Genomic DNA, 18,210 nt, shown 5'->3' with positions numbered 1-18,210 from the left:
AACAAAAAAGACACACCAAACAAATTCATCTAAATAAAAATCATTTATTTATCATTAATATTATATTTATCATAATATCTAGAGTCCACCATGCCGTCAGATCTGGAGTAGTGCTAAGACGCCTGTGGTCTGTTGAGGAGAGGGATGATGCGAAGGAAAAGACGGGTTGAAAAAAAATATCAAAGCTCCTGTTCGGTCTCCATGCTGATGCAGTTTAAGAAGAAGGAAACATGGGATGAGGGGATGACAAACAAGAGGAGAGGGAATTTGTCTTTAAACCTCATTATTGACCTACATGTCACCCAGACAGGACGGGACAGAAAGCAGTCAAAGTAGTGGGTAGCAGCAGCTTCGAGGTCATTGGTCAGATTGCCAGACAGGAAACCAGGACGAGCCAACCACAGACCGACACACAGAGGAGTAGAGCGGTTTTTGTGTTTGTTTCTGCATCTGTTTGTTTAGAGACGTGTGCTTGCATTGACGTTCGTCCGTGGGAACGTTTCTGTGAGTGTGTAAACTGGTCCGAGTCGTTTTGATCCATTTGTGGCTGTACACTTTGTCCAAGGTTCTGACACAAGCGGTTACAAAGTTGAGGTAACAAACATCCATCTTCCTTCCCCTTCTGTGAAAAGAGCAAAAAGAACAATTGGTTACAAGCAAACTCTGCACTGGTGGGATCAAGGCTCTTTAAAACCATCTTATAGGCGGACAGTCATTTGCTGAATCCAAAACAGGAGCCTAAACACTTCCCCTAAGCACTAACCCTCTGTTTGCAACAAACACCATAGTGGGTAGGGCAAGTTCAGTTCTTAAATAGTGAGCCTGCACTTGCTTGAATTTGGGGCGGAGAAAACATGGGCATTCAAATATAAGTTTGCTTCATCTTTGTCAGAGTGATAGAAAATCACAAGTTAGGAAAAAAAAAGTTATTAATCCCTTAAGAGAAGGTCCTCTTTGAAATTCTTTTATTTTGCCACATATATTTAGTCATAAGAAAGGGGAAAATGTTGGATGTCATCTCAACCTGCGGCACAGAGGTACAGCCATGCATACAGTATGTGGTGTCACTGTGTTGCCATAGCAACAACTGCTTTTCTCTTTCTTCGGAGGGAAGACGCTGTCCCATTCTCATTTATACCCCCCACCTTCAATCCAGGAACCTTCCAGAGCTGTGAGTGTGACTTCATGAGTGACACTTGATAGTTAAGGGTTAGTGCTTAGGGGCTGGTTAGGGATTCAGCCATTAACTCCATTACTGTGGGTCTTCATAGACCTATAGTCACCTAGAGGGTAAAGGGAAAAAGATAATAAAAAAAAAAAAAAAAAAAATTAAAACAGAAAATCCAAAACAAAGCAAAATAATATAAGACAACAAATAAAGAGATACTAAATTTGATCAGGAATATCGGTGCAAATATATGCATATCAGGACAATTTCAAGCTAATCTTGATCATCTTTATGTTTTAATGTAAAAATAATTCAGTTTGAGCAGGAGATATCAAACCAACAAAGGCAAGAAAAAAAATGACAAAAAAGCTAAATAAGTAACTTATACTGCAAGTCAAAAAAATCAACACACACAGGTTGTATTAAGTATTATTCTAAGAAAAAAATCATCGGGCTGCTTTAGAAAATGTTGGTTATCAGCTTAAGTCCCAGAAAGAGTCTGAAACAGGCATCAAAAGGAAAGAAAAGTAAAGAAATCTGGCTTACATCATCTAATAAAGTCTTGTTCAATCATATTTTTTTACTTGTAAACAAAAAGAAAAGAGTATTTGCTTCAGGTTCTAACAGCCTTTACCTTTCATCGGGCAGTAGTGTTGCCACTGGAAACCATATTGTTGTCAGCGTTTGATAGAGACTGCTCCTTCACTACGGGATCTAAAAGAGAGCCATTTTTCAGACATTTCATCAATCAGAGCCCGGCGGCAGAAAGGTGTGGATGTGACGCTCACAGAAGTAGGGGTGCTCCATGGCCTCGGTGGCCGTCAGTCTCTGTTGGTGGTCGTAGCGGAGCAGCTTATCCAGCAGGTCCAGAGCTTCAGGACTCACTAAATGCTGGTTCTCGGTCTGTACAAACTGTTCCCAGCGCTTCCTGCTCTGCCTGCACAGAGAGAAATGAAGGGAAGGTACTTCAGAGCAGGCCGGCTTGTCTCATAACAACCCAAAGGTGGAGAAACATCAGCAATAAAATAGCCAAGAACTTGCTTCTGTCCATGAATTTAAGTTCTATTAAGTCCATTCTAAATAATAGCTAAAGATGACATAAGGAACCATTTAATGTAGTAAAATAAATACCAGTTTAAGAAGCTTTAGTGTTTTTTTAATAATGAATATTTTATTCATTTCTACACAACAAAATGACATTACTAGAAACATGTTTTTAGAGCTTTTAGTTCTATTTGTAGTTTTATAAGTTTGGAAATGTTGCATTTTTTGTTTTTGTTTACATTAAATAATAACCCTATAGATGTAAACCCATGTCTCAAATGTATTAATCATTTCGCCTCTTCTTATTCTTAAAGCTGGAAATACAAATAAACTCTTAGTTGTTTAAGATGGCAACATTCCTATAGCAGATATCGAACAAACATAAGTTGTGTTTTATTAAAAGGCTGTAATATTTTGCAGCTCTAAACAACTTTTAATTAACGTAGGTCTTTGGATGTAAACGGTGGCAGATCCCAGGTTAGACAAAGTACAGATTTCAGCAGGACTGAACTGCCATTGTTGGAGCTTAAAGGAGGTGTTTTTTTGCTGCAACACATCTGACTTAAATGAATGGGTTATAAACAGCAATTTGGAGAACTTGTTGGGATACAGTGGAGCAGCAATCGTTTAAATCAATGTGTGCTGAAGCAGAGACACGTGCAGGGGAGGGGAACCAGGAATGAGAACCACTGCTCTCAGATATCAACTATAATGTAGAGATCTTGCTCTCAACAATTCAGGTGTGGTAAGAGCTTGGAATCCTCAGGTTTTGAGTTCGAGCCCCACTCCCACAGACTGACACTCTGGGTCTCTGAGCAAAACCCTTAACCCCACGATGGCAGCCCACTGCTCCATAAGGGGATGGGTTAAATGCAGAGGTAAATTTCTCCAATGTGAGATCAATAAAGTCCAATTCATAATATATGATGTCTAATCCTGTACAGTACTCTCTAGACATTTCTAGCGTTTCATTTCTTTCTTCTCAGCAGGTGTGCATCCCTACGGTCTGAGGATGGTGGGATCTGAAGCAGACTTACTGTCCTAGCAGGTCTTTAAAGCGCGGGTCCAATTCGATGTGATATTTCCTCAGGTAACCGAACAGCTCGTCGGTCCCCAGGACTTTGGCAATTCTCACCAGCTGTTAACCAAAACACAAACTGATTTCAAGCACGGGATTGTATAATAATAATAATAATAATAATAATAAAAAAAGGTTTTTTCTTTGAGTGATTGAAGCAGCAGCGCCCCCTGCCTGTCTGCAGCGGTCTGGTACCTGGTCGTAGTTGTCTTGTCCGTGGAAGAATGGTTCCTTCTGAAAGATCATGCTGGCCAGCATACATCCCAGACTCCACATGTCTAGGCTGTAGTCGTACATCTGTAACATAAAGACATCCAGCTGGTAGAGACAACATAGACTCAGATAGAAATCTAATAAGCTGATCCCAACCCTTTTCCAGTTTAAGCCAGTTCTGTGGAGACATGACCTGGAGTCAGACAGTATTATGTGCATTATATTTCAGCACCCAGATGGGTCTAAAAATGCTGCTGTCTGTCTTAAAACTGGTAGACAGGGATGGGAAAATCTCACTGAATCTCCACTGTCTCCTTCTTCCAATTATTGGGACTATGCATTTAAATGCATTTCTCCTTCATTTTACTTCATAGTTTATATTTATAGCTCATCTTTTTGGTAAACCTGTTTTTTAATGAAGTTGATTTATAGATGAGTTGAGCTTGGACAACTGTTACTGAAACAAAGCGGGTTTGTGTCAGGTCAACGTTACCTGGTAGTCCACCAGCAGCTCGGGGCCCTTAAAGTATCGAGAGGCCACTCTGACGTTGTACTCCTGGGATGGGTGGTAAAACTCTGCCAGCCCCCAGTCTATAAGGCGTAGCTAATAAAGAAATGCAAAATGAATTATTGCTCCATCTACTTTGCTGAACAGCAAATGAACAAAGCGGCACCTGAAACATTTGTCTACAAGGAGCTGCAGTCCTTCCATAATGAAAACCTGCTAATCTGTGTCCATCTGCTGCCCCCTGCTGGACAAAACCCATTGTTGGTCCTTTTACTGAGTTAACAATTTAATGCAAACCCTACAGCTCCTTGTATGCAATCAACTAGGGCTGCAACGAATGTATTAACAAAATTTTGCAAATCGATCAAACTGCTGATTATTTAATCGATTAATTGATTAAAAATTGGATAGTTAAAGGTTCCTTAAAGAAGACTTTTTACGAAATTAAAGCAAAAGAAACTCAAAACCTTTCAATTTAAAGGAGTTCTGGATAAAGCATATTGATAGACAGTATAATTACTCCTGAAGTGGGTTGCTCTTTCAGTTTAAAGCATTACTTACAGTCTCTATACTCAATTTAACGATTAATCGATACTTAAATCAGTTGCGGATTATTTCAATAATCAATAAATCACGATTAATCCTATTAATTAGTTTCAGCCCAACAATCCACCTTAACAAAGAGATGTGGTCTACCAACTGATGGAAATGCTTCAGTGCCTGATTTAGGATGTGCATTGAGAGAAGACTTGCTGCACTATTTAATTAAAGTCTGGTAAAAACCAGACTGTAAAAGTCTGACAGGGATAATCACAGATTTACACAACGCTTTTATTCAAGTACAAGTTATATAGAGGTCACCATTTCACCAATGGGTGGAGAGAGGACCCAGTCTGTCCCCCTTAAATGATAGAGAACAGTTTAAAATGTTGATGAAAAACCCAAGAGCCACTTATGTTCTGGAATCCATTGAACATTAATGTTGATGAGAAAAGCCAGCTTTATATAGACCCACCATCACGGGGTGTTAACCATGAAAAACGCCCATGCAGCTTAAATTGGTACCTTCATAGTGGATTTAGCAGAACCACATAAAAAGCCAAACGCTTCCTGGAGGAAGAGGTTATGGACAGAAAGACAGGGATTGAGCCATTTGTTGGCAATGACTGGACGTATGTTTTATTCAAAGAACTGTCAAGCACGGTGGTGGCAGCATCAGACTTTGGGATTGTTCCTGTCAGAATAACTTTGTCAGTGGTACTTCTGCATTGGATACATGTTTGTGAACACATTACGTCTATTCTTACCTCTGAAGGAATATTAAATTACATCAGCCTGCATATTAGACCTCAGATAGAAGCACTATACTCCTGGATTAGGTCTAACCAGCCTTTCTGTCCTGCAGCTCTTGTATTCCCTACTTCAGAGGTACAACACACAACAGTTTCTGCTAATAGCAGCTGACGTCCATGGAGCAGAAGCAACATCTGCAGATAAAGCTTTAAAAAGATGTCGTAGTTAAGTCTAAAACATGTGAAGCAGAACTTTCCTGTCTTCTGATTTGTTAATGTAATGAATAGCTGAATATTTTAATGTTTACTTTTAGAGTTTACATAACCCATTGGTTAAATTGTCGTAACTGGTATTTTACATCTACAATCCTTTTGAGATTGTACTTTAATAAAATAAATGAAGCTCATTCAGACCCCTTTTTGGTTTTCTCAAGACTTTTTGACTTGTGTGATATAACGTTAGCAACATTAACAGTTCGTAGCATTGGGTGATATGTCCTTAATAAAATAGAACGATATTGGGTGATATTATCAAAAATATCAAACTGACTATTAAAAATCTTTTATTTTGTTGCAGTTTTTGTTAGGTAACTGTATGGCTGGGACTGTTTACGACTGCAACCCCACAATAACAAATTATACTCTTTGAACAGACATGGTTAAATTCGGCTTCTTCAGAGCACAGGCTGCATAAAGAGGTACGATGTATATCACTCAGCATCTCGTAGTAGCTGCATTTATCACATTCTTCAAATTTGCCAATGCACCAATGGAAAAAAATGATAAAAAAATTAAGAGAAATCATAAAAAATAAATGTTCTTGCATTTTATGTGGTTTTTAATCATGATTGATTCAAATTTATTGTTTAGAAGATAAATCATAATTCTTATGATGACAAGAAACGTATCGCGGTAATGATAAATGCCATGTTTGCTTAACATTATTTCCAAAGCATCAACACTTTCTGACTGCCAGCAGGTAAGTCCCTGATAGGCTGTGTTTCCGTTAACCATCAAAGTGTGCAAATTATGAAAAGATATTTGTTAAATGGAAACATTGCCATTAAAAAAAACAGCTATTTTTTTAAAAACAGTTCTTACATTTCAATGGGGCGTTTTTTAGGTTATATTGGAATTATGGAGTTATATTTCACCAAACTGCAATCTAAACACCTTTTTTCACATCACATGAGTTCTGTGATCTGCAGCTGGAATTTACTGCCTTGTAAAAAGACGAAGAAGGAGGATGGTGTGGGACATTTAGATTCACGAGGAGGCAGAGTATTTTTTGACGTTTAGTTTGCAATGATGAGCGCAGTAAGCATTAGAGCCTGGCTGGAATAAAGATTTATCTTATCTGTTTACATCTGTCTTCAAGAGTTATCGCGTAAACAAACGTATCCATGAGCAATTTTAATTGAAATTCTTATTTAATGGAAATACCGCAATTGCGACAACTTACATTTTTGACATTAACAAAATAGTTTTGCGCACATTTGTAATGGAAATGCAGCTACTGTAGTTATCAGCCCTTCAGCTGGAGTACAGATGGAGTATTGATAGCAGGTCAGGCTAAAGTTAGCATCCTTTGAGAATTCATGTCAATACAGAAGGAGGACAAAAATTGTGCTTTGTGTGTTATTGAACAACGTAACCCCCCCCCCCCCCCCCCCAAAAAAAAAAAAACAGACGGTCCAGATTATCCAGCAGGTTTTAAAAAGATTTTAGAAAAAGGAATGATATTGAACTTTATTGATCTCACACTGGAGAAATTTACCTCTGCATTTGACCAATCCCCTGCGATGGACTGGCGACCTGTCCAGGGTGTACCCCGCCTCCCGCCCATTGACTGCTGGAGATAGGCACCAGCACCCCTCGCGACCCCACTGTGTAAGAAAATGGATGGATGGATGGATTTAACCCATCCCCTTGAGGGAGCAGAGTAGGGTTAAGGGTGTTGCTCAGGGACCCAGAGTCTGTGGGGAACGTACCGGGTACTTGTAACCTTCTCAGAGCACAATCGCACTGCATTAACCACTAGCCCAACACTCCCCTTACCATTGAAAAGTCAGATTTCTAGGTGATGATTTAGTAATTTATGGGTCAGCTGCTTCTATTCCTATTGTTGTTGATTATTGTTCTCTGTTTGGGTATTATCACTTGATCAAATGTTATAATATGATTAATATTCCACTCAACAAAATGATGAATAAAAGTACGTATGCTATGCTCATACCTCATTGCTACTGGTGATTATTCTATTTGATAGATGCAGCAGTATTTCTAAAAAGTCTGGTCATATTCAGAATACAAACTTCTAAAAGTAATTTAAGTATGAAATTATTACATACTTTTCAATAAATGATAAGTGTTTTTAATTAAGAGTAATTTCATTTGAACGCACTTTACCGGAGAAATCCATGTTTGTCAAAGAACACTACTGCCACCTACTGGTTTGCAACATCACGGTGCGGTATCGGCTGTTGAGCAAGTCCCAGTGCTGTATCTGGTGTTTGTCACAATGCACTATTATCCATGATGGTGACGACCAGTACACTATGCGAAGCAGAGAGTAATGGATGAATTACGTGTTTTTTTTCTCTGGCTAGAAGTTCGATGGCTAATCCTCCCTCTTCAAGTCGGCAATCCAATGACAAACCCGTGGAGGATCATGAATAGAAAAGGTGAAATAACCAACTTATTTTTTCATTTTTTACCCAATGTATTACAACATCCAACTGCCATGCATGTTGGCGTTGTCAGTTTAACTATAGCTGTCGCGAATTCCATAGTGAAGTCCTCTGGAAATCTTAAATAATTGTTGTTGATTCCAAGTGTGTCCAGTAGTTCCCATTGATTTTGCTTATAAAGCGGGGAGAATGGCGCTCGGCTTACCGCACCGTGACGTCACTGCCGGAAGATGTCAGGAGTGAAGTGTTACTATATTTGGGCAAAAATGGCCAATTCCAGGTTCTGTGATCATGGAGAAAAACAATAAAAAAATGTTTTTATTTTTTTTACAGATTAGCGCTAAATTACTTAAATCACCGCGAACCTATTAGTTTTAGGTATAAATAATGATGCATTGGTTATTCCTTGCTGACCGGACTTCTCCTTTAAAAAATTTAAAATTATGATTTTTTTTTTTAGCATTTGTTTCGATTCGTTCAATGCTTTCAGAATCCTAATTACAGTGAGATATAGGACATTAAATGGGAAAATGTTTAACAGGAAGCTTGTTTATTCAGATGGAGATTACCTTCGCTGTTATTTTAACCATCCAGCCTCAGCTGCACCCACACAAGGGCTGAAAGCCTGCGCTAATGCAGTACCTGCTCCTCTTCAAAACGGGTTAAAACATAACAAAAGCAAAATAAAATATGGGAGCTGTGGCCCCAGGATGACAGATAATATTCAGTGTGCTGTGGTGGAGGTGCGGAGGGAACAAAAACAAATGCGAGGCTATTTAAAGCACCACCTACCTTTCTTAACTGGTGGTCGATCATCACATTGTGAGGTTTGACATCTCGATGCATGATTCCCATACTGTGACAGTAGTCCAGAGCCTGGCGACAGAAGGTGTAAATAGTAATTTAAGTGGGAGGAAATCTTTAAGTCGGAGCACAGAGAGGGAATTACAGGGATAAAAACAGGTCTCACCTTCAGTAGTTCGTACATGTAGAAACGAATGTCATAATCTGTCAACTTCTGGTATAGCTCCTGCAGGAGTAAAAAAAACACTGCATCAGGGAGGCTTCTGCTAACAAAGATCGGTGCATAAAACAAATTGCATGGAGAGGAAGATAGAGGGGGAGGGGGGTTACCTTGAAGTCTGTGTTATTGATGGATTCAAAGACCAGCGCTGGCGTCCTGGACTGCCGGGGAGAAAGAGTCAGAAAAACAAAGAGGAGCTGCTTCAATCAAACTCTTTAAAATCTGCAAACCCTAAATGATCATTTTCTTGCTCCTTGCATCGTTCACAGGAACAGACACCAGAGGACGCTGCAGTGTTCCTGCTGCAGCGGTACACAGCATCCTGGCTGAGTCACAGCATAAAAATATTCTTCCTCACGGATCATCTCATAATATTTCCACTCAGATTATTTTCACATTCTGTTATCCACTTTTAGGTTTAGGGTTAAGGCGTTTATTCTTCATTTGAACTGGATTGGAACCCTAAATGGCAAGATCTCCAGAAGCTGCAAACCTGACAAACAGGTTTTCTAGCTTTCTGCCATGGAGCTACAGATGAAGGAGCCAAAGTGTTAAGGTTTCCTCAGGATATGGAGGTTTCAACTGTGAGGCACAAGTTAAAAATCCAGTAAAGAGAAATCTGGACTGCAACTAACCAATCAGCCAGAGGATAAGTTTTAATACGTATACCCGTTTAAATGAACCTTTAGGGTATTTCTCCATTGTCGTGTATTTTAGGCCTTAGTATATATATTGCTTTAAAACTCAGATTCAACCAAATTCCAAGTTAGCAGGAAGAACCTCAATGTTAACTCCAAATTAACATTAAAACGTCTGATCAGTCGATCTCTAAATGCAACAAACTGAAGTGAGGATATATATACATATACATTAGGGCGATTATTTTGCAAATCTGTTGATTTTCTTTCAGGCTCCAGCTACCCTCCATCATATGTTCATATTTCCAAAAGTTGGTACAGTTTTGATCTTTCCAACACATTTTCTTACATTTGTGACAGAGAGATAAGCCCTGCCCCTGATATTGCTGTATTTGGTGTGACCCCTGCAGGGATATTGATTTCAGGTCCACAATCAGATGCCATTGCATTTTCATTTCTATTGGCCAGACGTCTTAATTTGTGTAACTAGAAGTCAGAGATTCCTCCCACACACAGGCGATGGGTTGAGGATGTGATGCTGTACGTTAACACCCACCAGCGGAGACACCCGCCTACCCAACTGACAGACGGAATCTCACTATTCATCAGCCATTCTCATCCTCCCCTCTCTCATGACAAGGCGCGCACCTCTGGATGACCTAAAAATAATCTTTAATATCTCTTAAACAAAAGTAGCACAAACAATATTTTTTTCAGCACAAATCTGCGCTAACGTTGCACTAACCATTTAGTCTATTTGCAGTTTTTTGACGTGGGTGGGGTGTCAGCTTCACGCAGCTGCGCACGAGTCCTATCATGAAAAAAGGTTCATTGTGCGACCTGAGTAACGCGCAGTAACGGGGTTTCTGCAATGGTAACTGCGTTATAGTTACAGTCAAAGTAATTAGTTAGATTACTCGTTACTAAAACAAGGTAACGGCGTTAGTAACGCCGTTACTTTCAACGCCGTTAGTCCCATCACTGGTGATGGCACACTTCAAACTCGAGAAAATACGGCACACAACCAAGGGATCAACCCAGAGGTTCTATAAGATTTAGCAGCCATTTTTAAATTATGTTCACTGGGATATAATTGAATCATAGTATCTGTAACCCTACCGTAACATGTTAATATTGATTTATCAATTTATATTATTATTTTTGTTGTTTCTCTTATAGGAGCTTCGTATTTGTACATGTTACCACATTTTTTCCCCAAGTTATTGTCATTTTGTTGCTTATGTTGGAAGTGTTTGGTTTTTACTTCGTATGTACAGTTCAAAACCCAATAAAAACGTTCTTTAAAGAAGCCTTTTTTATGAAATGAAACCAGGTGAGACTAAAACTTTTCTGTTCAAGGAGTTCTGGACAGAGCTTATTGACAGATAAAAAAAGTATTTTTTTTTATCTGAAATGCACAAAAGTTTATATATATATATATATATATATTTTTTTTTTAACTCTTGGTATGATTACTTCTCTAAGTTGGTCGCTCTGTCAGCTAAAGGCATGTTTTACAGTCTCTATACTCCAGTTAACAATTGATCAATTACTAAATTAGTTAGTTAGTTATTTCCATAATAGATTAATCATGATTAATCCAATTAATTGTTTCAGTCCTAATATATATATAATCATATGATATATTACTTCCTTTTAAGGCAAAGTAAGACACTCAAACTAAACTGAGCTCATTCTCCTTCTGACTAATGCTGAGTAGCTTTGCTGTCCCTGCTAAAGAGAAGCATCCCCAAAGCATGATACTTCCAGCTCCATGTCTCACCCTGAGGATATGGTGTTCAGGGTTTTCCATTATAGGTAGCATTTGATCAATGGTGGAAAAATTTCCCTTTGATGCCATCTGTCCAGACCATCTTCTTCCTCATGGTCGCTGGGTAGATTTCCTAGATTTATTGCCATTTATAATCCAAAAGAAAGGACTCTGTAAATTGGATTTCCCTGTGCAATATATGAGACTAGTTTAGGATTGGTTGGATTTCTTGTTCTTAACAGATTAGGATTGTTTTTAAAATTTTCGTATGTGAGGAGAACACGACTCACCCATTTATTATTAACCAATGGGTTAGATAAACTTTGACAGAAGGGGAGTGTATCCATCAGCGTGCTGATATCGGACTGACATACGATAACAATACAACATCCGGACATCCCTAAAAGGCAAATTGAAACGCTGCGTCTTTATTCATAATTTCAGACCAAACTTGTTTACTGAAAACTAGTTTTGGACCAAATCAACCACAAAGGATTTTGTGCTCGGACTAATCTCTGCACAGTTTCAAAAGGGAAATGTAAATGGGGCTTATGGCACTCTTTTTTCCAACAACGTTCTTGTTTTTACAGAAAAAGCAAAAAATGCCCACCCATTAACATCTAAGAGGGCTAAAATAAATCCTACAGCCATTCAAACATCTCTGTCTAGCTCTTATTTGTCCTCAAATAGCTAAAAGATAGCAGAATATACATTTCCAGCATATCGGCCTCTTTGGTTTTTCTCCATGGGGAATCTGAGTGAGAGGAAGACTCATTTGGTGCTCCTATCCGATGTCCCCATTTCCATAACTTGCATTTACCTCTTGGAGGAGTGCTACAATGAGCACCAGCTGCAAAATGAAAAATGCTGCCTTGTTTCTCACCAGAGCAGTCCAAGAACACAGCGCCTAAATGATGCAGACCAATCTGTCTTCATGCTCCTCAGCCAGATCCTCAGATTCTTAGAGCTCCTCACTGCTGCAGCCAAACAGCAGCAACAGGAAACAGAAACAATTTCCCCTAAACAGCCGTATAATTAACTAGTTATTATGCCAATCTTAGCTGTTTATGAACCATTTAAATGAACTCATCTATTTTTACGTTGTTTGTTTTGCAGTTCCATACTAAATAGTAGCTTAATGACTGCTTTTGGTAGTGAAAAGACAAAAACAGCTGTTTATGTTCCCTTTGTGAGGTTAGTATTATTATAAAACTGTAGGTTTTTATCACAATGTTACAAACAAAAGGTATAATTGGAAAAAGTAGAATTGGAACGTCCCGTTATAGCATGAACCTAAAAAAAACCTAAAATGTAAGCATGCCTACCACGGGGTCTTTGACCGTGTCCACTAGTCGGATGATGTTGGTCCCTCCTCGCAGGTTTTCTAGGATCTTTATCTCTCTCTTGATCTTCTTTTTCTTGACAGGCTGAAATTACGTAAAGAAGAAAAAAAATTAGCAAAATAAGTGATTTAATAGAGCGGTATCGGATGAAGAGGCAAAAGAAACAAAATGACATTAATATGTGAGAGCAGGAATGTTTGCCAACACGCAGTTTCAGGAATCTGCTGATGCAGCCCTCCTCACCACTGCTGCTCTCCTCAGCATCTTTCTCCTTACAGCTGAATGACTGACGGCTAATCCTCGCCTCTCGGCTGAGACACCTCCATTTATTTTTGGGTTATCTTGTAATCAACAGAAGCTGGTGCTGCAGACACTTATTTCTAAATAAACCTCCTGATTATGGCTGAATAAAGCGTCCCTGAAAACGGATTCAGAGGAAAGGAAAGCTTTTGTTTTTTTTTATCCCCACCCAACGATCCAATATTCATTCAAAGCGCATTTTCCTTTAAGGTTTGATTGCAGCCGTTTTTAACTGTGGGATGCTGATCAGTTGCAATTCTTTTTCCGAAAATCTGACCAAAACTAACAGCTATTATCATGAAAAAAACAGAAAGTGCTCCCCATTTTAAATCTGCTCTCTATTCCAAGGCGCAATAAAGACATTACATTTTAGACTATAATGACATATCATCAACGGTTGATATGATATTAATATCAACCGATGATGATATGTATTTGCGATATACTATTTCTCTGTAGTCTTTCCTTAGCTCTTTACTGTGCAGATATTTGTAATTCTAATGGGAAAGTATTCCAGGACTTTTTATGCTTTTTTGTACTATATACACTCTTTTTATATTGTCTGTCATATTTTTTACCTTTAATGGCATCTTGCTTTAACTTTTTGTACTCTGTATAAGCTACTGGAACCAGAATTTCCCTGAAGGAGTAATCCCAGGGGATAAATGAAGTTGAGTCCTCTATAAAAGCAGCACTCACCTTTAGAGGACTGATTAATGCTGGGGAATGTCACAATGCAATTTACTGGCTATTCTAACGCCATTAAATGTTTCAATCAGCTGCCAAGAATCTCAGAAGTGGATCTCTGAGCTAATTCACACCAGCCGTTATGAGGTGCATTGTTTTTTTGAAACAGCGAAGCAGCCAAGAGCTCCATGTCAGCCTAAACATTCATTAGGACAACGTTCAAGACGAGGCGACTGGATAAAGGCTGAACAGGTGTGGCTGGTTCTGAAACTAAATATATTTCTGCTATAGGGTTGCAGGCTTCAATCTGAATAAACCAGAACACCTTTAGATTAGGGGCCTTCGCATATATGTGGTTTAAATAAAGATCCTTGGCTAAAAAGCTCAGCAAATGCTGTCTGGCACGGTGGTAAATGCATGATTATTTGGGCTTGTTTGTTTTACATCTCTCTCTGTCAACCTTCTAACGCGACAAAGGCTGGTTGGTTTCCTCGCATAGATCTACAGCTGCACAGTCATTGAAATTAAACCCAGAGCGTTTTAATCTGCTTGGGTTTTCTATAGTAGCAGTAGAGAGTTCCTTAGTTGGCTTAACGAGCAGGGCTGTAATTAGAGCTAAACCTTCAATTACAGAGTGACCTCTGCTTCTAAGAACAGCTTTGTTCTTAGAGTCTGGCGGAATGGAACGTTTTGTTTTGTCTTATTGAATCCCAGTTAAAATCCTAATCATCAATCAACATTTCAACATCTGACTGATCCGATTTTTCCTGCAGCATCTGTGTTGATTTGATGAAGATGGGTTGACTGATTTGCTTAACTTCCTCTAGGGCGGAGCTAAGGATCTAATCTTTCTGTCAGGACACTATTAGTTATAATCAATCCCTATTTTTCCAAAGTTCATTACAATTCCTGTAGAGAATAATTAGACCTGGATTAGTCATGTTTTAAGAGTTGAAAAATCCTTTATGTACAATAAGAATGTTTTTTTTATATAGACAGACGGATGTGTCTTTCTTTTTTTTTTTCTTCAGCGCATTATTCTTCCACTCAACTTCCTATTAATATATTTGATGCAGCACTCTGTGAAAAATCTTTCTTCAGCCATGACCTTTTGTGTCAGACCCTTCTAGTGGGACAGTGACTGTCAAGTCAGCAGTCCTTTCCCTGGACTATGGAGCCCCATGGCAGAGTATTTCTGTATCTAAAGTCAGTTTTTGATACTTTAATAAAACAATAGATGAATGAAATCAACTATTTGAGGGATTATTTTTCATATTTCAGATGCATCCTTATGAATTAATTCACTCACTCACCTTGAGGATCTTAACCACCACCTTCTCATTGTTGGTGATGTTGATAGCCTCGAACACCTCGCTGTATTTCCCTCTGCCCAGCTTGCGGACCAGCTGGTAATCCTCCTGGTTGCTGCAGAGACAAACAGAAGAACAGCATGCATGACTGTGTGACAATAACAGAACAGGATTGTTTAGGGTTCATCTGCAGCCAAATGATAGGAGTTTCTGGCTCGGAGGAGGAGATCACAGAGATGCGGTGGGATGAGGTGTCAGACAGGCTGCAGGACCACCGTGGTGTCATCACACCCTCAAAGCTCGGTGTTTAATAATAAAACCCATCTGCTACAGTTTCCCCCATCCCTCTGCAATCTATCCTTACTTCCAGTTGGGAACGTGGGCCTCGTAGTCCCAGTACTCCCGGCTCTTTAGGGTGTTGACGTCTGCGTACACACGGGCCTTGCTCCCGGCCACCGGACCCGGCATGGTGGGAGCCGTGGCTCTGATGGTTGAACCGACTCAGATAAGGAGAGCGGAGGGCAGCTGTGTGTGGGAGGAAACAGGCCAGCTGGTTTGCAGAAGCAGAGATGTCTCCGGGGTCCGTAGAAGTTTGGATCGCTTATGTTCGGTTTGTTAAAAGCAGATATTTTTATTTTAAAAAAACTAGAGGAGGATGGATCTATATACGGGGATGGAGAGCAGGAGGCATCGGGGTGCTGAGGTAGAGAGGAGGCGGACCCTGTAAGGCAGATGAGGAGCAGGGGATTCCTGCACCGGATGATGGGAGGATGGTCTGCGGGGGGCCCCAGCTGATCAATCAACGCTCGATGTGACCGATCGGTAGAGCCGGAGAGGGGGGCGGTGGAACCAGCAGCGAAGATCGATGTCGTTAGCTCACGGTAGCGCGGAGATGTCGCACCGATGGGGAGCCCTCTGCTCCGGGTACCAGCTGGAGCACAGCCCGCGTCATGTGCAGCCCTCTGCTGCGGAGCGAGCGGGACCTTGGATCCCCGGTGCCGCTCGCAAACTTTTAGGGTTTCGGGGAGGGGGGGTTAGCTCGGCAGCCTGCGGACCTCCCCGGTGGTGGAGAGCGCAGGAAGGGAGGCGGAGCGCGTGAAGGAGGAGCGGTGGGGAGGGAGGGAGATACCCGGGATGTGAATTCGCTGGTATCCGGGGTAACATGCGCCATAGCGCCACAGCGCCCTCTGGTGGTTAGATATAAGTACTTTCATTTAAAGAAAAAACATTCAAATTAAATTACTTATTATTACCTATATCATTCGTCTAAGGACCCTGCTTTTTTGTGTCACGCTTTTCTACGGAAGAGGATTAGGGCCAAAGAAAAATTAAAAAAGATTTTTTTATTTCAGTATAATATGAGAAAAAAGTCAGAATTCTGACTTTAATCTCAGAATTCTGACTTTTTTCTCAAAATTCTGACTTTTTTTCTCAGAATTCTTACTTTTTTCTTAGAATTCTGACTCTAATCTTAGAATTTTGACTTTTTTCTTAGAATGGCCCCATGAAGAAAAATGTAATAAATATGGAAATAAGTAGAAAAGAATCTGTGATTTCATGTCACTTTTAATAAGCAAATTCCCACATTTCATTATTTAATTATATAACTTGAGAATTTGTTAGATACCTAAATAATCAAGGAATCATTATATAAAAAAGATACATATGTATTTTAAGTTTGACTCAAATTATGGCAGTATAGCATCTAACAATTATATATAATTATTTATTAATCCTTTTTTTAAATTGTGGAAGATTTTGTTAATGTCCATATAATGACTTTTTCAGTAAGTGTATCAATCAAATTAACTAAATTATAGAAATAAAACTAAAATGGTTGTAATTTAGCTGAAAGAGCATTTAGATTAAGATAAAACCTAAAGGTACTAGCATCTGAAAAAAAAAATTTAATGATTAAATCAAACTTTTCAAACTTATGTGCGAGTTCAAAACATCTGGAAATATAGATATCTTAAAAGTAACAGTACAGGTTAAAAAAAGGCACCTACAAATATCTTCTTTAGAAATCGCCATCACCCATAGTAAGATAAAAAAAAAAAAAAAAGAAACAATTTATTTGTTAGTGCTGTGTCTAAATGAATGCTACATACATACAGATTATCTCAGCTTGGATGCACATGAGCTGTACTATACCACAATGTTCTTTTCTTTTCCAAGATTTATTTTCAACATCATTGACATAAAAATCACAGAACAATGAAAAAAAAATGTCAGGAGTTGTTAAACTGGGTGAAAAAGTGCCTTGAAGAAAAGAGAAATGTGGTCAAAAAAAAACAGCAAGCATGCTAGGAGGAGGAAGAACCAGGGTCCAACATGGCAGGGGGGGTTATATTGGAAGTGAGGTGGGCGGGAAGTGAGCTTGTATGGTTCATCTCCAGTAAAACCAGTACAAATTCAGAGGAGTTAGACTCCTGCCTATAAATAAGAACTTTTGTTTCGCTATATGAAGATTTTCTATTCTATCCAAGAACAGATGAAAGATAAGAGAATTTGCAAGCATCTATAAATTATGAAAAACAAATAAATTCTTTGGCTTGACCAAACATGTCAATTATGTTTTTGGACAGAAAAATCTTTTCAAATCCTACTTTTTTTAATTCTTAACAACCCATAGGTCCTGGTATCTCACTACAAAACACACGTTTGATCAATTTAACAGGCAAATATACAAAATAAGAAAGTGCAAAACCATAAAAGAACCCAACCAAAGTCTACAGATTTTAGAGTAATAAACTGTGGAGTTTATGTAAAACGATTCATAAAAGGCCTAAACATTAACGGCTGAAATAAAAAGGACTGAAATTTTCATAAGGTCGTAGAAAATACTTCAAAACATGTTTGGAATACTGCACTGAAACCTTACAGGAGAAAAATGACGGACACACAGTCAGCACGTAAACAAAGTGGCTTCTCAAGAGCAACAGGAATCTCATGGCAATCAAAGGTGGCGATTCAGAGACAAGCTTCCCCCCCATAGACACAACGGAACAAGAAAAAACAGAATAAACTGCTAAATCTTTTAGCACAGAGGCACAGGAACATCCTGCAGGAACAGCTAAGAGCAGACGAACTTGAACAAAGGAGCAGAGGCTGTCGAATCAGTTCTCACCGCTCTGAATCTGC

General features: G+C 39.2%; 1 protein-coding gene across 1 annotated transcript; it reads right to left on the bottom strand.

The window, feature by feature from the left end:
* Positions 1-24: 24 nt before the first annotated feature.
* On the bottom strand, positions 25-16,181 carry csnk2a2b (casein kinase 2, alpha prime polypeptide b). Its single transcript, XM_038305579.1, has 12 exons — positions 15,431-16,181; positions 15,070-15,181; positions 12,752-12,853; positions 9,128-9,178; positions 8,964-9,023; positions 8,786-8,869; positions 3,997-4,107; positions 3,486-3,587; positions 3,250-3,350; positions 1,957-2,105; positions 1,803-1,882; positions 25-622 (listed from the first exon to the last, which is right to left on the bottom strand). Exons 1-11 carry the CDS (start codon positions 15,532-15,534, stop codon positions 1,806-1,808), a joined length of 1,053 nt encoding a protein of 350 aa, XP_038161507.1. The 5' UTR covers positions 15,535-16,181; the 3' UTR covers positions 25-622; positions 1,803-1,805.
* Positions 16,182-18,210: the final 2,029 nt, after the last annotated feature.

This window comes from Cyprinodon tularosa, unplaced genomic scaffold, assembly GCF_016077235.1.
Source record: "Cyprinodon tularosa strain WSP-4 unplaced genomic scaffold, ASM1607723v1 ctg56, whole genome shotgun sequence".
Taxonomy (NCBI): Eukaryota; Metazoa; Chordata; class Actinopteri; order Cyprinodontiformes; family Cyprinodontidae; genus Cyprinodon; species Cyprinodon tularosa.
This window is presented reverse-complemented; position numbering and strand designations above follow the sequence as displayed.